This window comes from Mus caroli, unplaced genomic scaffold (assembly GCF_978045245.1).
Source record: "Mus caroli unplaced genomic scaffold, Mus_caroli_1 scaffold_7, whole genome shotgun sequence".
NCBI classification, from domain to species: Eukaryota; Metazoa; Chordata; class Mammalia; order Rodentia; family Muridae; genus Mus; species Mus caroli.
In genome coordinates, this window is record NW_028227262.1 from 11,991,412 (window position 1) to 12,015,082 (window position 23,671).

General features: G+C 44.0%; 1 protein-coding gene across 8 annotated transcripts in view; it reads left to right on the plus strand.

Annotated features, from left to right (window-relative positions):
- The window catches only part of Eps8 (EGFR pathway substrate 8, signaling adaptor), a 174,301-nt gene that overhangs the window by 59,412 nt on the left and 91,218 nt on the right, over positions 1–23,671 (plus strand). Inside the window, exon 1 of one of the 8 annotated variants that reach the window (XM_029478489.2) lies at positions 16,057–16,367. The exons of 6 other annotated variants lie outside the window; for them this stretch is intronic. In XM_029478489.2, coding sequence (XP_029334349.1) covers positions 16,216–16,367 — 152 coding nt within the window. In that variant the 5' untranslated portion in view covers positions 16,057–16,215. Of the gene's footprint in view, positions 1–16,056; positions 16,368–23,671 lie in introns of those variants that run through there. One more of the 8 variants, XM_029478485.2, reaches the window with a different exon arrangement.

Sequence of the window (23,671 nt, forward strand, 5' to 3'; positions counted from 1 at the left end):
ATAGATACTATATTTTATATAGTTTTGATAAAATCAGAAAATGGAAAGTTATCTTAAGTGAACTATTATTCAATAATGAATAGGGCCTGGTGTATAGATGCTGGAAATTTAAATTCCTTCAGACCGTAGTGTGAAATTTCAATACAGATAGTTACTTAGTGTGTATTGCAAGGGTATATGTGCATGGCGGGACTCAGGCTCCTGGCAAGTGCTCTCTGAGCAGTAGACGTGTCCTTGGGATTTTAATGGAAAGAATGAAAAGTGAGCTAGGCCTGTAAAAGACAAGAGGATAGGAAGGAAGATGTGGATAGGAAAAAAGTGGGAGGGAGGGAGAGGGAAGGGGAGGGGGGAGAGGGAGGGACAGAGAGAGAGAGAGAGAGAGAGAGAGAGAGAGAGAGAGAGAGATTGAGAGATCAGGACCATAGCCATAGCCATTCAGATCTAGGCCTTTGAAAATGTACTATGAGTCTTCTCTTCTCTTCTCTTCTCTTCTTCTTCTTCTTCTTCTTCTTCTTCTTCTTCTTCTTCTTCTTCTTCTTCTTCTTCCTCCTCCTCCTCTCCCCACCCCCAGACTTGAGACAGGATCTCACTCTATAGCTTCTAATGACCTAGAACTCACTATGGAGACTGTGCTGGTCTTGACCTTATACTGAGTCTCCCACCTCTGTCTTGAATGTGCTAAGATTGCAGGCATGCTCCGTTGGTCCTGGCCCTGGAGTAATTTGGAAACATTTATACAAGAAGGGAGTGGAGTTGCACAAACCTGGGGAGTTAGTCATACCAAGTGGAGCTTTAAGTCAATGCCTCTATCCATCATATGGGTTGGGATCACAGAGCATGTAGTCATTGAGTAGCAAGGAACTGACTGTAAATCAACAGGGCAAAGAGGACAGGCAAGCCTCCAAAGCCCTAGAAATAAGCAACATACTCTAATAGTTTTTAGGGTAAGGAGAAATTCTCGAGAAATAAGTAAACATGAGCCGGAGGTGGCTTAGTCGGTACTCATGGCATATGAACACAAAGCCCCAGGTTTAGATCCCCCAGCATTCAAATAAAAACTGAGTGCAACAGTGTAGGTCTGCAGTCCCAGCAATAGGGAGGTGGGGATAGGGACTTATTAGAGAGCCCTGGCCAGCCAGCATAGCTGCGAAGATGAGCTCCAGGGTCAGAGAGAGACCTTGTCTCAAAAAATAAGGTGGAGTGTGATCAAGAAAGACACCTGATGTGGATCTCTGGTCTTCCAATACATGAACACACCCATGAGCATACATTCCCCTTCAACACACACATACACACACACACACACACACACACACACACACACACACAAATGCACACTAAAAATACATTAAACCAACTAGAAATGAAAGCAGGATGTGCCAAAATTATCCAAATCTGTAGGATATAATTAAAAGCGCATTAGAAGTAACAAAAACTGCTGCATCAGAAATACCCTGAGCCTTTGAACTCCTTTGCCTCCAGAAATAGCAGCCGAGGGATGAGGAAAGAATCCTTGGACTTGAAGAAGGAAATGGAAACTTTCCAAACCGAGAAGCAAAGAATGAGAAAGCATTGAGCAGAATATCTAAAACTTCAAGACAGCCAGGCAGGGCATACTCTATTCATAATGGAAATACCATAAGAAAAGGAAGAAATCAAAAGAAACATTCAAGGGAGAAGTAGTTGAGAATTTTCCAAAATTAATGACAACCATCAAAGTATGGGGTAGACTCCCTTGCACTCACAGATAATGTATATTCCTCAAGCCGTAGGAATCCCCAAAACAAAGAGAAGATCTTAAAAGGAGCCAGAGGGATAGGAGATGACGTCACTTTTAGAAGGACAGAGTGAGAAGATCATTCCTGGTGTTTTAAGAAGCTCTGAAGATCAGTGTCCTATAGTGTCAAAGCCAAGTCGGAACTTAGTGTCCAGCAAAATTATACCTGAGAAATGACAGAGGAGTGTGAAGTCTCTCAAGGGGCCAGCAAGTTGTAATCTGACCTCCTCGTCTGTGCCTTACCTGTGTGTCTTCCTGTGTGTACACAACCAAAGTAAATATACCTGAAATTAATCTCTAACAAAGCCTCTCTCAGATAGAATAAGAAGAGTCCAGCTGGGAATTTTTCACAAATCGGGGTGTACGCCACTTTGGAGGACATGCTGAAGGAAATAAGATTTGTGCACATTTTCTTCCATTCTAGCCCTTGTTTGTTGTTTGTTTGTTTTTCTTAACTGAACATTTTCTGCCCACTTTTATTTACTTGAAATTTCCTTCAGAAGCCTGATATCAAAATATCCCATACGTATAGCATTTCTGCATACATCACTCCTGCCGCAGACGTGATGGCCTTCTGGGATCTCAGACATAAAACATTATTTGCATTCAGAATAAACTCAGGAGATAGAAATGCAAACAGCAGAACCAGTGTCCTTGGGCTTTACACTTTGTAAGAAGTTCTGTGTTCTTCTCTGAGTGCTCCTCCCAGTGTGAGGTGTCATGCAGACCTTCAGACCCTTCCAGTTTATTGGATCAGTGTGTCACTCAGCAGGGCGTTCCCAAGAATCTCTGTGTTTGGATGATATTCTCCAAGTCTTTCTAGAAAAGAACCCTCTTTCCGTACACCAGGACCTGAGACTGCTAAAGGGGTACTCCTATGGCTTCTTCAGCTTCACCTCCTGGGTCGTCAGTAGTTTGGCCCAGGACACTGGGTGAATTCCACACACAACACACACACACACACACACACACACACACACACACACACACACGCAAATCACCCCCTGGTTTCAAAATGGCACCCATGAGCTGGCTTCTGTGTCTGTTTCTGAGCTTGTTACCATGGTGATGAATTGCCTGTCTAGTTTTGTAGTTGGAATGATTCTCATGGCTTAGGTCACCTGTGTTTTCTTACTACCGGTTGATCACACATTGGACAACAGGTTAAATTTCCATCACAAAGGAGCAGGGAGGCAGAGGGCAAAAGTGGGGATTTGGTAGAATTAGCTACATCAAAGCTCCTAATTTCCGGATTGTTTTCTTTCAGTGGGAGCTAGCAGAAGCTTCTCCACGTCCCATGGTTCCTCGCCCCTCAGAGCTGGTAGAGAATGGTTATTCCTACTGCCGACAAGCCTTGTACTTTGGTGAACCATTATGGAAGAAGTAAATCAAAGCTGACAATAGCATTTGAGACAGGAAACTCAATTGCCCGTCCTTTATTTTAATGAGTCAACACTGACATTTTTTGCTTTACTGTATGTAAGCTGTGACCATGAGTCAGTTGTTTTAAAGTTCACATCTACAACCTTAAAACAAATGTTAAAATATGATGTAATAACGGGGGATGTGAGAGGTGAAAATAAAATGAAATGCTGATGTTTGGAGAGATGTGCATTCCATGTGCCCAAAGGAAAAGATGCCCAACCAGGTCTTCCCCCGAGACACAAGCTAAGCTGCGGAGAATCCTAGATCTGTCTTCAGTCAGCTATTAAGTGATCCCAGCAGCTGTCGGCAGCATGGGGAATGTGAGCAGTACGGGTGTGGTTGGTGAAGGGTGACTCAGAGTGAACTGAACAAATGAAAAGCATTTGTTGGGTGCGATGGTGATTTGAGGGAGATCATGAACTTTGAACGCAGGAAAAATCTCACTTGCTGAATTACGGCCATTGTTGTCTCACCCGTAAGTCTGTCACATATGACAACATTCATCTTAGTCCACTTGTGGATGTGACACACCGCTTCCCGCTTGTGACTCAGTGTGCACAGAGGGGTGTTGCAGTTCTCCACACTGTGTTACACAGTATCCACCCTCTCACCTTCACTTCCGCATCATTCATGGAATGCACAGTCATTTCTGCATCTAGGCTGACCATGTGGCAGCACAGAGGACTGTTTCTCAGGAGGCATGGGTGACAGGGGAGAGCTTGTGACCAGCTAGATTTACAAAAGGGTAGAAACCGCCATCACATCGCACTTGGTCACAGTCAGAAGGCTGAGAAGTGATATTGTCCCTTGAAAATCTGCTTCTTGTTTCCATTCTGCTATGAGGATAACTTTCTATGTCTGTGATGTGTGTGTCAAGAAAACATTATGTTGTATGGATTTGTGTATTTTCAACATTTGCTGAGATCTGGGGAAAATCTAGCTTTTGCCAAAAAACCTTCTCTTTTTTAATACTCTTTGTTTCTGATTTGTTTTGTTTTTTGAGACAGATTCTCACATAGCACAGCTTGGCCTCAAACTTACTATGTAGCCAAAGGTGGCCACGGACTCTTGATTTTCCTACCTCTGCCTCCCGTGTAATGGTATTATAGGCATGTACCACCACACCTGGCTTCTAGACCATTCTTGTAAGCCATCTGGCTGGTGTCAGCACTGTGGGACTTTACTCAGAATTTTCTCCGGGAACTTAGGCACATGTCTGAGCTCTGTGGAGTTTGTATTGCCTCATCCAGGGATCTGTTTATAAGGCTTTCTGTCTGACAGCCACAGGGACTGACTCTGCTCTCCTCAAAGAAGAGGAGAGAATTCCAGATTCCTCTACATGTGAGTCCATCACTGGTGGTCCCCGTTTCTGTTGTCTTTATTTATTAACTTTTCTGCTTTGGCTTTGTTCTTCAACATGGACTTCCTACAAAAGACATTCCCAAGCTTTCTGGCTTCTATCGTCCTTTCATTTCTTTTGGGAGATAGGCAGATACCAACTCCCTCCAGAGCCTTCCTAACTGTAGGAGAGAAGGTAGCTGGCTTCCTGGGGCCAGCTTGACTGCTCACTTAGGTTTTACTACCAGCTTCTCAGTAGTTACTGTGTTGAAGCCATTTCTGCTGTCTCCTCCTCTTGCCCTTTCTCCTCCCCCTCTCTCTCCTTCCTCTCCTCCTCCTTGAGAGCCAGAGTCTTACCAGGTAGTCTCTCGGATGACCTCACATTTCTGGGCATCTTCTTGCCTTAGTCTTAAAAGTTCGGTGACTGCAGGCACTTGTCACAATGCTAAGAGGAAATTTCTTCACCTTTCCTTATTTGAAGATATTACCTTTATATGTGTGTGGGTCCACACGCACACATGTCACATGTGCAGACAGGCCTCTGGAGGTTTAAAGAGCCAGCTAGAGTGATTATGAGCTGCCAGGTATGGATGCTGAACTGAACTGGGTTCTCCTGGAAGAGAAGAAAGCTCTCTTACCACTGGAAGACCTCTTTAGCCCTGCCTTACATCTAAGCATGATTTTGTTAGACTGATGTTGCAGTTACTGTTTATGGTGTCCGCTGTGGACATGCTGCTTGTATGGTCTATGTGTCTCCTTTCATCTGTGTTTTTGTTTAGCCTAAAGAACAGATCCCACATCTTTTTGCTAAAGCAGACATCCCACTCTTAGGAAAATCTCAGCGAACACTTAAGATGCCTGTGTGATAAATACACACTACTCCACCTTAATTAAGGGAGCTGTATATTTGCTTACCATCTCCTGTCCTTGCAAAGTGTTGAGTCAAGCCTGCTGCCATAAGATCTTTGCAAAGCTGATGAACAAAGCTAGGGCTACACAGTGGTGAATTGCTGTGTGAGTAAAGGTGATCCCAGTGCAGTCCTGTTTGATAAGGCTAAATACACAAGAATAAAGAATAATGAAAATGTGGGGATTGAGATATAGCTCATTGGTGAAGAGCTGGGCGGCATGGCAGTCTCTCAAAACACATACACACATACACATGCACACACACATGTGCACACACACATGCACACACCATGCACACACATACACAAACACATACACACATGCACACATGCACACACATGCATGATACATGCACTCATGCATGATGCACTCACAAATAATAGAAAGGAAAGTTCTGTATACACTCCAAGCCTTGTCCCCCCCCTCCACACACACACAGCTTTTCTTGAGCCCTCTGAGACTTTGTAAGTGAATTCTTCTCTCATATATTATATCCTGACTGTACCCTTCCCTCCCTCCACTCCTTCTACTACCCCCCAACCACCACCATCCTTCTCCCCCAAACCAATTGCTCCCATTTCCCTTTAGAAAAGAACAGGCCTTCCAGGGATAGCAACAGAATTCTACATGAGTTGCAGTAAGTCTAGGTATACACTTCCATGTCAAGGCTGGATGAGGCAACCCAGTAGGAGGAAATGGGCCCCAAGAGCAGGCAAAAGAGTCGGAGACAGCCCTATTCCCATGGTTAGGAGGCCCATAGTCAGCTGCCTAACCATAATGTGTACACAGAGGATGGATCTAGCCAGACCCATGCAGGCTCATGGCTGCCATCTCAGTCAATACTGTGGGCAGTGTCCTCCTGGCATCCTTGAACCCTGTGGCTCAGATAGGCTCCATAGATGAACAGAAGCTGGCTTAACTATTCAGCAGAAGAGATCTGCCACCTTATGTTTATTTATTAGAATGGATCTGAGGACAGTACTAGCCTACTGGAATGAAGACGAGCATTTGCCTCAAAGTAAACAACGTAAAATTAAAAAGCCCATCTCCTGAGAAAACACTGGGTTGTGGGTTGTCCTCTGTGGATGGTGACTTTTATTTCACTGTTACGGGTGACAGTGACTGAAGATGAACTGGAGAGCAGTTTATTTTCATGCCATTCTTAAGCCCCCAGAGACAAGAACTTAGAAGATTGATGGGTTTTTGAAAATAACGCAATCTGCATTCTTTTCGATACTGTGCTCCCTGTAAACACACCACCTTGCAAAGCAGAGTGTGCCAAGAGAGCTGTGTGGGTGTCATGCATGCATACGTACGGAACAGAAGAAAAAGAGTCTCAAAAAATCTACACAGAGTGGCCATTTCATAAGTACCCACACACACAGCGGGCAACCACGTTTCAAAATAGAATTATCACTGATTGAGATTAATGCCTGTATTATTTAAAGGCACAGGCAACTTTGACAAAGTTTGGGTTTTTTTTTTTTTTGTACTTAATTTTTAAGACTGTAAATCTTACATTTGTCAAATCGTAATATCAATGAAAAGAAATGTTTTGGTGGCGTTTAAAACTTTATAATATAACACTGACTGTTGAAAGTTCATAAGCCTGAGGGTTGACTAACTAAGTCACGAATAATATTTTGATTTTAAGTTATAAAACATTTATGTTAAGTCAGCAAAGACTAGAACACTCAAGAGAAATAAAAGACAGTGTGGCTGGCTGAAGGGATGGCTCAGTGGCTAAGAGCACTGACTGCTCATCTGTGTTTGTAGGACTAAGCCTAGATCCCAGAGCTTTGTTCATGCTTTACCATGGAATGTGCTCTTCCTGCATAGTGAGAAGATAGTATGACCACCGTGTCCACTGCCACTCTCAAGTGAAGAGGACTTATGGTGGCTGTTGTCTCATTTGGTCCTATGTACCACCCAGGCTAAGGAAGGGGAAGTACAGAGATGTATGGTCTTTGTTACCCAGGTAACGGGGCACTGTGCACTGCTTCTCACTATGTTCTTCCATTCAGTCTATGTAGAAGATACAGTTGTTACAACCAAGTGGCCAAGAGAGGTAGTGTGGCTGACAGAAGTGACAGACTTGGGATTTGAACCTGTCTTTGCCTGTGAACCCGAGTTCTTCACAGCTCTGTTTCAGTGCCTACATTAATGAATACTGTGACCCTATAGTACACTAAGTTAGAGAGCCAGGTTTAGGTTACAAGCCCATGGCTTTTGATAATAGGAAACCATCACCTGATGAAGGCTTATTGAACATGTTTTCTACACGCCTCGCCCTACCCCATCAGGCACACAGAGGAATTGGGTAATGTTATCAGAATGCTGATTACAGGAGAATTACCACATAAACACAAGGACTTGAGTTCGAATCCCTAGCATCCACGTAATCTACACATGCCTGGAAGTAAAGATAGAAGAATTCTAGGGCTCCCTGGCCAGTTAAACTAGCCGAATGGCTGAACCAATAGGATGTAGTTTCAGTTACAGACTCTACCTTTTAGACCTCATAGAAGTGTGGAGAAGGACACCTGACATTGACCCATGTGGCTGCCTCTAACATGCACACACATGATCTCTCTCTCTCTCTCTCTCTCTCTCTCTCTCTCTCTCTCTCTCTCTCTCTCTCTCTCTCTCTCTCCCAACATGAAAAAAAATTCACTATAAGGTTTTGGGTCTGCAAGCTAACCAAGGTCAGCAGCTGGGTCTGTAAGCTAACCAAGGTCAGCAGTTGGGTCTGTAAGTTAGCCAAGGTCAGCAGCTGGGTCTGTCAGTTAGCCAAGGTCAGCAGCTGGGTCTGCATGCTAACCAAGGTCAGCAGTTGGGTGGCAGAGTCGCCGTTTTATCTCCCTCAAAGCATAAACTTGAAAACAACATTTAATATTTTGCTGATCGATGGTAAGCCTTCATTATGTTAACTTCCAGCCAATGGCTGTAACTACATTCTGCTGCCTGGGCAAATCTGGTGATGTGGTATCCAGAAAAGTTGGGCCACTTTTCAACCCACCTGTGTCCTGTCTCCTTTCAGGACCTTGCCTCTCCGATTAAAGCCCTCTCTGACCCTTTACTTGTTAGTAATGCACAAGCCTCAGGGACCATTTGATGTACAGATCTAATGACAGGTTTAGTTCCAAAGGACAGCCTTGGGTCCTATCGTCCCAGCCAGCTATTGACAAAGCTTGTTCTAGACTGTTACTCTGAAAGCAGCCAGTTCATTCTATTTATTGCTGTGCTACCTGGTTTAACCTTTCAAGACCATGTACATGGTATTAGCTTGTTAAAAAGAGTGTATTGGCAAAATGATATTTTGTTGGTCTGTGGTTCAATTAAGCTTGAGCATTCTGCCTCTTTTTTTTTTTTTTTTTTTTTTGTCTTCACAGGCCCTTTGTGTGCTCGCCAACTGACCCTCTCTTCTTCCTTCCTCTCCCACTTCCTCAGTGCTATATACGATGCCATTGTAGACAAAAGGGCATGAAGCTTATGTAATGCCTTTCTGCCCAGCTAAGAGTTGAGGTTAAAATTACTCCAGAGTTGATAACCCTGTATGAGATGCCTGCCCTCCATGGCCTCTGCTTGAGCACCTCAGAGTACGTGGGATTTTAATGAGCTGAAAGTGGAAGCATCTATCATTGCTTAGCAGACTTTATCATTTTGCTGAAAGGATACATTAAAAGCCATCATTTTCAATGTGATTTAACATGGCGTATTCTGTCAGATGGCCATTCTCTTAGCCAGCTGCAGGGACACGATTGTCCTCTGTGTCCGGCGAACTGAGGAGTGTTTAAAGGAGAAGTTAATAGGCAGAGAAAGCATGAGGCTGTGTCCCCAAAGCTTTCATTTCCCTCCTCTCTGAAATCCTTTCTCTGTGGCCTGTTTTATCAGTCTGTTTAAATGGAAATTCTCAGAGGAAGTGGGAGAGTCTGTGGAAGGGTTATTGGACCCTTTGAGAGGTGAATTTATACATGCCATCCTTATGCCTTTCCTCTGTCAGCAATGGATTCTCTGATTATTTGGTTATTTCATTTTTCTCCCTTGGAAATTACATTTTTTTTTTTATTGAAAAGAGTAAAATCACTAATTTTTGCGTTTTATCGCAAAATCTAACGGAGTAGATTTTCTTCTTAAATTTGACTTGGGAAAATTTCCTAGAGTGTTAGAGTTTTACCAACCAGTCTCCTGTTTCAGGGGCGGGGCTAGAGAGGGCACCTGCAAGGTTGCAGATGGCGGATGTGAATGCTACCCTGCTTGATGCTAAGGCCTCTCCGCTCTGACCTGTCATAGTCATGGAACACAGAGAGGGCCAAGGTTTTTCTCCTCTATTTTCCCCACTTGCAAGAGTTGCTGGGTTTCTGGTTAAAATTTCCCAATGGGATTGTCTTAGTTAGGGTTTTACTGCTGTGAACAGACATCATGACCAAGGCAACTCTTATAAGGACAACATTTAATTGGGGCTGGCTTACAGGTTCAGAGGCTCAGAGATTCATCCCAATATCATTGAGGCAGGAGCATGGCAGCAACCAGGCAGGCATGATACAGGAGGATCTGAGAGTTCATCTGAAGGCTGCTAGCAGAATCCAGGCAGCTAGGATGAGGGTCTTAAAGCCCACATCCACAGTGACACAACTACTCCAAAGGGCCACACCTCCAAATAGTGCCACCTCCTGGGCCAAGCATATTCAAATCATGACCGAGATCTTATCATGTTGGAGTTGTACTGTGGTTCCAAGGCTGAAGGCTGAAGGTTCTAAATTCTTAAGTAACTTTACCCTGTATTTCCTGGTATATCTTAAACCTGGCCAGTGGAAAGTGAAGTCACTGCTGTATTTACTTACGGACTCTTGTATAACTAACTCTGCAATTCAGCTTCTTCAATGTTTCTGTGACTCCTCAGTCTCATGCTTCTATAGACAAAGATTCAGTTATGATTCCACTCATAAATAATGTGTAGGGCTTGCTGGTGGAGTGTGAATTAATATGTATAAACATACCGATAGCCCTTAATTCAGGTTCTGGGACCGAACCCTAGCTCCAGAACCATTGTGACTTGTCTCTTCTTCTTCTTCTTCTTCTTCTTCTTCTTCTTCTTCTTCTTCTTCTTCTTCTTCTTCTTCTTCTTCTTCTTCTTCTTCTTCTTCTTTTAAGATTTATTTATTTAATGTATATGAATATACTGTAGCTGTCTTCAGACACACCAGAAGAGGGCATCAGACTTCATCACAGATGGTTGTGAGCCACCATGTGGTTGCTGGGAATTGAACTCATGACCTCTGGAAGAGCAGTCAGTGCTCTTAACCCCTGAGCCATCTCTCCAGCCCTTGTCTTTTATTTTTATGTGAACACATTAGCTCTTCTTCTCATTTATTTATCATACATGTTTGTCTCTTTTCATGTCTGTAGTGTATGTCCAATTGGGTCTCTCCAATTGTAGTTTGCATTTGGATATCTATCTTCAGATAAATGACATTCGATTGGTCATTCTGCTTAGGTGAGTTTAGGGAGTGTGTATGACATCAAAAGTTGGCACTCTGTGATGAGACTTTTTTTCCTAGACACTTCTCTTACCTTCTCTCATGTTATTAGTGTCTTACATTCTTACACCTGTCAAAAGGGGTTTGGATATATAAAGAGAATTTGAACATTTTAAAACTATATTTTAATTTATTCTTTGTGTGCATGTACATGTGTGGATGTGTGTGCCTGCCTGTGTGTCATGGCTTACAAGGGGAGACCAGGAGACCTCTTTCAGAAGTTAGTTTTCTCTTCCTACCTTGTGAGTTCTGGGAAGTCAAAGTAAGGCAGTCAGCATTGGCAGCCAGCATTTTACACTGAGCCGCCGTACAGGCCCCGTAGCTTGGTTTTGAGAAGGCAAGTTGTTTAAAGTGTGTGTGGGGAAGACGTGGGGAGAGATGTGATTAACTAGGACCAAATCCCAGGAATGGAAAGGGGGGCTGTACTTACATCCAGAAGGGCAGGTGGTGACATCGCCTACTCTTTCTGCTTGGTTGTCTTGCTGTCAGTTGTAACTGGCCTCCTGTCGTTTGGGATCTGGGGGTCTCAGCTGTCAGTTCTGTAGCTTGTCTGTGTGCCTCTATAATATGATTGCAGAGGAGGAAGTAGGCATGGTTACTAGTAAAGGTGAGTGTAGTCATAGCACTTTCTAGAAGGAAGAGAACCGGCAGTAACCAAGCCCGTGCCATTCCAAGTACATGATACGGCACAGGATGACTTCTGCTCAACACTTTTGTTCTAGAAAGGTGAGGAAGGCAGTAATACCCACGTGCCTTAGATTTGCCTATGGCATCAGCCATCTCAGCCCACAAAGGCGAACTTACAATGGTCCCAGCCTCTGCGGTTTTTACTAGTGTTAGGAAAATGATAGCTATATCCCTCTCATCCACCTTTACTGACACGTCACTAACTACTTCCTGCTGACTCAGAGCAGATAGTGTCCCAGCATTTTGTCACGTTAACAGCAGTGGATTGATCATACATTATTATTAGGAATCTGTTCATTTGTAGTTGGAAACATTTCTTTAACTACCGTTATTATGTGTCTATTTCTGTGTCTTTGTGGATGTGCGTTTGTGTGTCGGTTCCTACGAAGACCAGAAGAAGGTGTTGGATCCACTGGAGGGGGAGCTACTCCTTGGGGTGTGGGTTCTGGGAACTGAACTCAGGGCCTATGCAAGAGCACCAAACGCTCTAACCACTGAGCCCCTTAACCCCCAGTCCCTTTCCTGTTTGGCATTTGACAAATGGAAGGGCCCGTGAGAGGGTATCATGAAAGTGTCAGATTGGAATTGGGTTTGCATATCAGATCTTAAGTACCTTGGTGCTTCCAGATGTTGGGCTGGGATGCTTGCCACTGTTGTACTGGTCCTGAGTATGGCATTCGTTTTGGAGTTCATTGTGTGATTCTAACATCGTTCTCAGCAAAGAGACAATGCTGGTGCTTTCTGTTTTCCTCTACTCGCTTTTGTAACTCTCGTGGCGATCTGTTTTTGAAATGGATATGAACGTGTGGGATGTTTATCCAGAGGGCCTTTGGGATCCAGTCTGTGGCAAAGAAGGAAGGAAGTACTACAGAGCAGAGGGGGCAATTGAACTACCATGTAGTGAGGGCCACATCTGACCCCATGTGGATCTACAGAGCCGGGGTGGCTCTCTGTCATTGTCTTCATTCAGTTGAAGGGACCATGTCTTCATATTCCACATGACAACCTGTCTTGATGGCCGTCCCTGGGAAGGGAAAGAGGGCATGATGCTGGGGAAGGGGGAGGCTGCTTCAAGCAAGGCTGTTAGCTGCAGACTGTGTGCAGGCAGCACACGGCTTCTGGGGGAATAAATTCTATCCTGAATGAGAACCTTAGAGGCTCGTCTGCTTCCCCTCCTTTTTCTTTTTGCAAGAACAGTGGAAAAAAAAATCTGGCCTTGGGCTGAGCCTCAGCTTCTAAGAATGAGGCGACCGAGCAGCGTGGACCGGAGCCGGGAGCTGGTGGGAGGAAAAGTGTGGCGTGGGGCAGGTCATCCAGCCTGCTCAACGGTGGCTTTGATCGCTGCTTTCAAAGTTCTGTCTGTAGAGATGGCAATTTTGTATCACATAAGCCAGATAAAACTGGGTGCTCCGTGCAGCAAAATGTTCTGTTCTTTATGCAAATAAATCCTACTCTGCAAATAAGCCTTATTCTCTTAGTTTTCTTTACACATGCCTATTTTCTATTTTTTATATTTTTCTTCTTCCCCATCTTTAGTACTTTCTTTCTTTCTTTTTTTATTTTTTATTTTAAACTCCAGATTTTTATCCCCCTGCCCCGTCCACCCTCCAACAGTTCCACATCCCATACCTCCTCCCACACCCCTACCCCCATCTCCAAGAGGATGTCCCCATCCCCTACCTCACACTCCACCAGATCTCTAAACTCTCTGGGGCCCCCAGTCTCTTGAGGATTATGTGCATCATCTCTGACTGAGTCCAGACCCAGCAGCCCTCTGCTGTGTGTGTGTTGGGGGCCTCATATCAGCTGGTGTGTGCTGCCCGGTTGGTGGACCAGTGTTTGGGAGATCTGGGGGGGGGGGAGGGGGGAGGGGAGTTAGGGTTGCCCTTCTCCTCAGCCTCTTCCAGCTTTTCCCTAATTCAGCCACAGATGTCAGCAGCTTCTGTCCATTGATTGGGTACAAATATCTGCATCTGACTCTTTTAGCTGCTTGTTGGGTTTTTTGGGGGGCAGTCATGATAGGTCCCTTTTTGTGAGTGCTCCACAGCCTCAGTAATAGTGTCAGGCCTTGGGGCCTCCCCTTGAGCTTAATCTCACTTTGGACCTGTGGCTGGACCTTCTTTTCCTCAGGCTCCTCTCCATTTCCATCCCTGCAGTTCTTTCAGAGAGGAACAATTATGGGTCAGAGTTGTGACTTCGGGATGGCAACCCATTCCTCACTTGATGCCCTGAGTAATTTATTCTTTTGTTGAACCTTCATATTAAAAACAAACAAACAAACAAATAAAAAATCAGGTGAGGGCCAGCTCGATGGCTCACACGTTAAGAGCACTGGCTCCAATACCTAATGGTATTGCTGCCTTTTATGGCTGCCTGTTAGTTTAGTTCCAGGGGATCTAACACCCCACACAGACATATATGCAGGCAAAACACCAGTCCATGTAAAATAAAAATAAAATAAAATAAATAAAATAAAAATAAACAGAAGAAATAAAAACTTTTTAAAAATCAGGTGAATGTTAACTAGTTTGCTGAGCATTTCTGTCAGTGCTGAAGCATGATATGTCACTGTCTCACTTAGTTTTACAAGTTTTAAGTATATATCTAGTGACTGTAGTTTGACCATGTGTCTGTTTGGCTTTTCTATCTATGATTGCATGTTTATTTATGTTGTGTAACTTTGAAATTGTTTCACATTTGCCTTTTGGGGACAGACCTGGGACTCATTTTCTCCATTTCTTACCATGGGGAGTTTTAACTTACTAGTATTTTTTTTTCATCTCATACACATACGGTTTCCACTTTAAAATGCTTGTACCACAGGTTCTCTGCCTTCTCTCCCAATATTCTCAGATTCAAGCACCCGTAAAACATTACCAAGGCAGAGAAGGACTTTCTTCTTCTGTCTTCTCACCACAGTTTGACTGTGAATACAGCACCTCAAAATGGCTCTTGTCCAGTAGATTGTCTTAGCACCTACTTTGTATCTCATGTGCCATACAAATATATTGATGTATTTACTTATTATTATTTTTTTTATTTTCTGTGCATATGTGTGTTTGTGTGAGGACATCTGTGTGCATCTCCATGAAGCCATAGGTAACCCAGGGTGACGCTCCTTGGTTGAGAGTCACTGAATTTTCCGAGGCAGAGTCTCTCACAGGTCTGGATGGAGCTGATTTGGCTAGGGTGACTCCTGGACCCCCAAGGATGCACCTGTTCAGTTGCCTCTTGCTGGAGTTACAGGTATATATTCTCATACCTGGCTTTCAAAACAAACAAACAAACAAACAAACAAACAAACAAAAAAGGGTTTCTTTATTTATGTGTTTATTTATAAGTGTATGAGTGGGTCCCCTGCACACACACATGTCTGTGCACCACAAGCATGCCTGGTGCCCTCAGAGGCTAGAAGAGGGCACTGGGTCACCTAGAACTGCAATTACAGGTTATTACGAAGCAAAATAAGCATCTTGTTGCTGGGAACCAAAATTGGGTGGGTCCTCTATAAAAGTGGTCAGTGCTCCTAGTTACTGAGCCGTCCATCCAGCTCCTGCCTGGATTTTAAAATGCTGATTTTGGGGGCTTAACTAAAGTTCCCATGCTTGCTCAGCAAGGACTTTATTGACTGAGGCATCTCCCCACCCTGTGGGGCACCAGGGCCATTATGTGCAGTGCAGCAGGCTGTGTCCTGTTGGGAAGGAAAGCAAGGCCAGGCATCCTGTATCATCTTAGTCCCCTGAGTAAGCACTCCCTTCTGATCCAGTCTGCTCCAGGAGACGTGATACTGGTTGGAATATAGATTTGAATCTTACATGTTCCTACATGTCGTCTCTCACCTGAGTCCTTAAGTGGCCCCCCGGTGGCTCCACACAGCCACCTCTGACCCTTTTTGCTCTGCGTGCACTGCTTTGGCCACTCAATCTGGCTCTGACTTGGCCCCAGTTGACTTTCTTCATCATAAGAGAAGCCGCATGCTTACTTTAAAGAAAATTTTAGTGACATGTTTGTGAGCATGGGTTCATGCGTGTGACTGTCGTGCCTAAGGATTCCATAAGAGGACTTCAGGTCCCCTGGAGCTGGAGTTAGAAGGTGGCTGTGAGCCTCAGGTTTGGGTGCTGAGAACTGAATCTGGGTCCTCTGCAAGAGAAGGAAGTACTCTTAACCATTATTGAAATCTCCAGCTGCCTGGCATTTATTTTTATTACACTTGCATTTATTTTTCCGTGTTTCTGGTGCAAAGCCTCCTTCCTTAGCTCATCTAACCTCCATATTGCTACACCTCCCCCTTGGTTACTCATTGACACCCCGTTCCTTAGACTCTGCCTCTTCAGCATAAAAGTGTCCATAGTAACCCCAGCTAGCATTAACCTAGCACCCAGACCGAGTTCTCCATCAATGCTTCCCATTGTTATTTGCTGCTCTGGTAGTCTCCCCACCTTGGGGAAGGGCTTTACCTCCTCAGTGGTGGTGATTTCCTTGTTTAAAAGAGGAGGAAGTCTTAGCTGAGGCCTGGGAGAGTCCAAAGGAGAGACTTTGATGAGTATAGCGGAACACCGAAACCGAAGCAGTCCCACCCTCTCGGTGTATGAACCAAAGGTCACTGGACACATCCGTGAGCAGGGAGCGATGCTCTCTCAGTCTTGCCTTGACAGTTGCTTGGACGAGTTGTACCTCAGCAGTGCAGGAAGGTAAGTAGGAGCTTGTGAATATTTTCTTTGCTAATGGGGGCTTTGCTCAAAGGCGTTAATTATGACAGAAGATGTTTGTAGACCTTGAAAGGCAGTCGTATTTTTAGGGCAAGTAGGAACTTTTTCACTTGTTTTTTAAAATCCCCTTTGGCGTTCCTAGTGGCTTCTAAACCTGGTAAGATCTTGAGATGCTTTAGTATCCATAGCCACCTGACTTCTTCTTCCCTTTTTCCTTGCTTGGGGAGTTAAAGGTCTTTCTTCTTAAGAGCCTGGTGCTTAGGAGAGTAACCTCCTTGTCCATCTCTTGGCTAGGATGGGATCAGAGGACTCTTCATAGTTCTGAAGCTATAAAGTGAATCGTATATGCAAAACACCTTGATTATGCTATAAATATTAACCGCCTTGAATTGTTTGTACAGGGTTAGTTGTACTATGAAAATTTGCTTATTACTCAAATTTAACCTTCAGAGGTTATTGTTGGCTCTGAGCCCACAGGCTGAACATGGCCAAACTTCCCTGCAAACATTTTGCTTGGGACTGAAACTGTAGTTAGATATGTGTACTTAAAGTTTTTGTTTTTTAAATCTGTGTATATTAATGGAACTTGTAAATATTTAAATAGTCAATTAGTGGAAGTTGTAAAGGGAACAACTATTTTTAAAATATCTAAGTTTATAATTTTGGTCTTTTAGTATCGATTTGAGCTTAGAGACAAGCAAGGCCATCAGTGTGTAGAGATCTCTATATGCTTTTTATTTATTTTTGAGGTCCTTATTGGATGGTCACAATCTGATTGGGAAGGAAACTTTTGCTTTTTGCTCTGTTACCGGAAGTAAAATACAAAGCTGGGATACTATGTAGTACTGTGTAAGAACAAACAGGAGGCCCAATAGTCCAAACAGAGAGCAAAAGTCAGTATCTGCCTGACTTACTCTTCTGGACTGGGGTTGTACGTTCTTCAATTTAAGTCACGATGTGTGTGTGTGTGTGTGTGTGTGTTTATGTGAGTGTGTGTTTGTGTGTGTGTTTATGTGAATGTGTGTGTCTTATATACACATAGTGAGCCTATGTGTGTATGGATGCAAATGGAAACCAGAGGTTCCTATCTGGTGTCTTCTCAGCCTTATCTTTGGGGGTAGCATATCTCACTGACTCTGGGATGCATGGATTCTTCTAGACTGGCTAGCCAGTCTGCTTCAGAGATTCCTATGTCTCTGCCTCTTCAGCCCTGGAGTTATGGATGCTCACTGCTGCCTCTGGAATTTTACAGGGATGTTAGGTGTGGAGCTCAGGTCTTCACACTTGCTTTGGTAAGCCCTTTATCCATTGGGTCATGCCCACATGGCCTGGGTGATGCTGTTGGACAGCATTCTCATGTGTGTTGATTTTCCTGTAAAGTGCCTGCCATGAAGAAGGTTGGCACTCCAGGCTTTGCGCACGTGACCTTCCAGCAACGCACAAGGCTTCTAGGAGCAGAAAGAGATGAAGTTCGCGGAGATGTTTATGGTCTGGCTTATTTTTATCGTGGTTATAAACTTTTGTCCAAATTCCAAAGCAAGGTGTCAGTGTCGTGTGGACTTTAAACTCCACGCAGTCTCTGAGAAAGGAATGTAAAACATTTTGTTCTTTGACCCAGCCTTCTCCTCACTTGGAGAAGGATGTGTGTCTGTATACCTTGTACCTCGGGTTGTTTAAACAGAAGTTTCTGTTTTTCGGCAGCTCCATCTGGAAACAACTTTTTTTTCCCCTTCTTTTTTTCTTCTTGCAATTTAGCTAACATAAATTGTGTATTAGAAGAAATTTCCAGATGCCTGGCTCGTCTGTTTAGTCTCCTTTCTAGTTAAGCAGCTCTGAACTGAACTGTGTAGTGATGTCTCCTCTTAGGTTTTCCTGTGCTAACTTTGGCTCTCTACTCATTCGCCATGTCAGTGTGAAGTTTAGTAAAGGGCCTGGGCGACCTTAGAGTACAGTGACAAAGGACTTTATATAATGTCTGCTGAGTTGAATAAAAAGAGTGTGTAGGGTTATAATAAAGCAGATAACTGTGAGGTCTTTGTGTGTGTGTGTGTGTGTGTGCGCGCGCGCGCGCGCGCGCGCGCACGCGCATGCAGGGTGTCATTTCCTATCTTGGATTTTTGAGACAGGCTCTCTCACTGGCCTGGAACTCACAGACTTGACTAGGCTGGCTGGCCAATGAGCTCCAGGGATCTGCCTGGCTCGGTTTTCTTGGTTCTGGGATCAGAGGCACTCACTGTCACACTCAGCCCTTAAACATACATCTGAAGGCTGATGTAGGTCCTCTTGCTTTGACAAGGACTTGACTTTCTGAGCCTCCACTGTAAGCTCCTGGGATCCTTTAACAAAAAATTTTAATTTAGTTGAATGACTAAATAGGCTTAAAATCTTTTTGAAAGGTTTAATGTTACTATTTATATTCATGTCTATGCATATGTGTATGTATGTGTGTGGTTTTGTGCATATGACTGTAGTGCCTGCAGAGGCCAGAAGAGGGCATAGGTTCTCCTGGAACTGGAGTTACAGGCAGTTGTGAGTTGGTTGTGGGTGCTGGGAACCAAGCTTTGGTTTTCTGGAGGAGCAGTGTGTAATATTGATCGCTGAGCCATCTTTCCAGATCTTCTTCTCCCCAGTCTTCCCCCTTTTTAGAGTTTAGCTTTACACATATCCTGTGTGTGTAATGTATGTGTGTGCAGTATGTTTGTATTAGCATTCAAAGTAATGGGTTTCATTTTCTTACACATTCCATTTTGCTTCATTTCTATCTGTATGTTTAAATTGTTTAATTGAACAAGACTTTAAAGATTGGCCTTTGAGCTGCATGCATATAGAATTTTGTATTCAGAATGTGTTAACTAGATTTAGAAATTTGATTAGACCTACCTTGTGGCACTTTTAATTACAATATTCTAAACTGGCAGAGTGATTTGTAAGCTGACGTTATTCTGAAATTAGTGGTATGTGATGAAAGAGTATGGCACGTGAATTTCATTTGCTCTCTGTTACATGTCAGCAGTGGTCTGTGAAGGCTTTGGTTTAAGAGCATGGCTGTGCCTTTTCTGAGTTATTCAAAGTATATTATGGGGTGCTTGAGAAGATGGCTCCATTGGTAACTTGCTTGCCTCCTAACAAGCATGAGAAGTTGAGTTTGGATTTCTCCAACCCACATACAAAACTGACCGGAGCTCCTGAGACATGATGGGAGACAGAGACAGGAGGATCTCAGAAGCTAGCCTGGCCTACCTGCTGATATGGCAAGCCAATGAGACATCCTGCCTCATACAACAGGTGGAGGGTACCAGGACCATTGGAGATTGTTCTTTGACCTCCTTGTGTGTGAGTGTGTGTGTGCATAGGCATACACAGACACAGATACAATGTGTCACACTCATACAGACATGCATATAGACATACAGGGACACAGACGACACAAATACATTGTGTCACATATTTAGGTGTAATTCAGAATAACATAAACTTTGCTAAAGATTATATATAAATAATTTGAAGTCCTATCCTTTGTATCTGTTACTTTCTGTCATTGCTTTCTAAAAAAACAATAAAGTCAAAGCTTTCTACAGATAACACCCCTCTAGTTTATAGTTTACATTTTCATGTACTTTGCGAGGTCACATAGCATAGAGTGCATTGGATCGAGCAGTGATCATGAACATTAATCTGCAGTGAGCAACATGAAACCCTGGCTTGGGGTAGGAAAGCTGTCCCACTGCTCCGCCTTGCCACACCCAAGACTCAGAGTGTACGCTCTTCAGTAGCTCAGAGCCCTGCTTCCTTCCGCCCATCCTCAGCTGACCCTGAAGCTCAGGCTGAATGCTGTCATGGGTTTCACAGTGGCCACTGTGTAAAGGTCATCGACTACTAGGCTATCTGTCCTTTGTGATCACGTGTTTTCTTGGCCTTTATCATATCTCTCATCCCCTGCCTCAGTTTTCTTACTTGAAGTCTGTCATTCATAATCATTCAGCTCTTTCTTAAGGTCCTCTGACCATCATGGTTGGATCTCTCTTGGTCCTATCTCCCACGATTGTGTTTAATGTTTTGCGCTGTTGAATTTTCTTACTGTGCCTTACATTGTGTTTTTTTCATGTATGCTCATGTATGTTCATGTGTGCTCATGTATGTTCATGTATGCTCAAATATGTTGATGCATGTTCATGTGTCCTCGTGTATGTTCATGCATGCTCATGTATGCTCATGTACGTTCACGTATGCTCATGTGTCACTCCTTCCATCTTGACTGACTTTCAACAGCTCACTGAGCTCGCTTGCTGTTAGTATGATGGTTTGGTTGTAGGTGGTTTGCTCTGGGTTCTCCTGTTTTGCCTTACAGTGCGAAGATACCAATGGAGCACTGCTCGGAATGATGAGTCTGTGAGTCACTGCATAGCACACATTCTGCTCCTCTACCACAGTGGATATTCGAGGACTCAAGAGCGGCTTTCTCATGCAGAGAAGCTGCAGATGAGGGTTGCTCCCCACCTTGTTGCATGGTGCCTCAGGCAGAGAGGAACTGAGAAGTCACTCAGACTATGTAAGCACTGGTCACATGTCTGACTCACAGAACATTTCCATGAATTTGTAGTAGACATAAATGTAGCTAGTTACACTAGAAAGCTGGTTCTCGGGAAGGGGCCTGTCCTCACATGATTGGCATTGTGGATTTGTTTCTGTGACAAAATCCTGAGAAATACAACTTAAGGAAAGGAGGCTCCATATTGGCTCATAGTTTGAAAAGAGCACAGTCCATTTTGATGAGCATGTGGGTGAGAGAGGCTCTGTCTGTGGCAGCGGGGGTAATTGACTTGACCAAGGTCCATAAATCATAAAGGACAGGGCTGGTCCTGAGTCAGGAGTTGTCTGCACTGAGATGTCAGTGGGCCCATAAGGTGCTGTGTGGGTTACATATTAATAACTTCTGCATTATCATACTCTGTGTACCGTGTGGGTTATACATTAATAAGTTCTCCATTACCATACCCCGTGCCCTTGGTGGCATCACTGACCTCACCAGACGGAGCAAGAAGTAAGACTAGTCCTGATACCCAGTGTTGAGTTTTCCCAGAAGCTTAGAAGCAAAAAGTCAAAACAATTTTTTTTTCAAGAGTTGGGAAGTGGCCGGGAATGAAACTCTAAACAAGAAGAAATGATTGTGTTGGGGTGTGAAGGTGGGAGAGGGTGGATTTGCAAATACCTAGAGATTGAGAGACAAGAGCCTGCTGGCGAGAGCAGAAAGCCTGACAGGGACAGGATGACAATACCCGCTGATAATATAGACTATGGCAGGGGGACCCGCGGCCCCTCACATAAGCTCTCTGTGCTGTAAGTCTGGATGAATAGTACACTCAGAAAATCAGAGGGGGAATCAGGAAGGTGTGTATGACCTGGCAGGGCCATCCAGGGCTTTGTTTCATGTGTCATATGGACAATTATGCTCTCAGGAGGTTATGATGGGGCTGAATGGTCCTCTCTGTCATCAAGTCCCAGTATAGCCTGGAGCGCATGCTATGGTGACAGTGGTGTGAGCAAGCCTGACACACTGCCAGTCATACAGGATAGCTGTACAGGACAGCTAGGCGTGTGCTGTTCTCCTGTAATTCCAGCATCGATGAGGCTGAGGCAGGAGGATTGCCGAAAATCTGAGGCCAGCCTGGGCTAAATAGCCAGACTGTCAAAACAAAACAAAACAAACAAACAAACAAACAAACAAACAACAAACCGAAAACAAATAAATAGTACTGTGTAGGTGACGGGCTACAAAGCAGGATGCTGATTATTAAATGGTTATTAACTGCATCCGTATCTATAGTAGACCTTGCTGTTTATTGTGGAGGGCACACCTTCTCTTCATGTGTGTATAAAAAGTATGAACAGTAAGGCAGCCTCAGGCAGCTCTTCGGGAGGGACCTAGATGAAGGCTCTGTCCCCATGGGACAGATAGTCCCATGCCTCTGGCTGTCCATCTAGACATTTAAGGGGACAAGATGTGAAGGACGAAGAGGAGGAAATGGTATTGGTACTTCACCCCTCCCCCAGTGTTTTTAGTAAAGAAGATATTCATTCAAAAACAAACAAACAAACAAACAAACAAACAAACAAGAAACACAAAACATAGGTAAACCTTATGGCCCATGGCTGCAAAGAACCACTTTATCAAGCTATACAGTGTGTTTTAGAGTAAATGTTAATATAAAAGAGAGAAAAAATATCCTAAAAGGTTTATGAAATAGAAAGTTACAGAGACTAGTTTAATTTATTAAAGAAAAATTTAAAACAATATGGTTGAGAGATGGCTCAGCAGCCTCTCACTGATCTTACAGAGGACCTGGGCTCGGCTCCAGTCACAGATGATGGGCAACCCTCTGTAAGCTCCAGTTCCAGGGTCCTGATGCCCCCTCCCGCTGCCCTCCATGGGCACTGCACATGTGTGGTTCACATACATGATGCAGACTCTCACTCACCTATCCAACAAACGAATGAATGAATGAATGAATGAATGAATGCAGTGCAGCGTAGTATGGTGTTTGGAGGCATGTGCTACCTCACCTTGGTATATTTTCTTTTAACTTATTGTTTGTTTTGTTTTACATTTTAAGCAGGTTATTAAATATCAACTGCTCTTGCAGAGACCCGAGTTCAAGTCCCAGCACCCACATGGCAGCTAACCACACGTTGTGACTCTACCCCTAGGGACCCGACACCCTCTTCTGGCCTCTGTGTGTTCCAGACCAGACCCACACCCACACACAGTAGACAGATTCACATGCAAGCAAGCATCCATGCATATAAAATGAAATTAATTCAAAAGAATAAAATAAAAAATATTGCAGTTAAATCAAAAGTAGTGAGGTACATGCTTAGTTTTGGAAACCAGATACTAAAAATAGATTGTATACCTTGTAAAGTTCAAGAAGACAATTTTATGTTGCTTAAAAAGCAGAGACTCCGGCCAGGGAGGAGCTTTCGAAGGAGGGCCTTTTAAGCGGAGGCTGAGGAATTAGGGAGGCAGAGCTAAAGTGGGTGACTGTTCCAGGCAGGGCAGAGAGTTCTCAAAACCAGGGGTGGCTAAGGAGATGCCACAGTGAACATCATTGAGGCCCTCACGTCGCAGAACAGGAGTTCCACTTGTGATTTGTCCTGTCCGTCCACTGTTGGAAATACTGTCTCTGCTGCATCCAGGCTTAATGTAAGGACAGGAATAAGTGGACATTTTTCTGGGGCATTCCTGGTGTAACCCTGAGTACAGGGGCTGATCTGAGAACTGCTCCCCT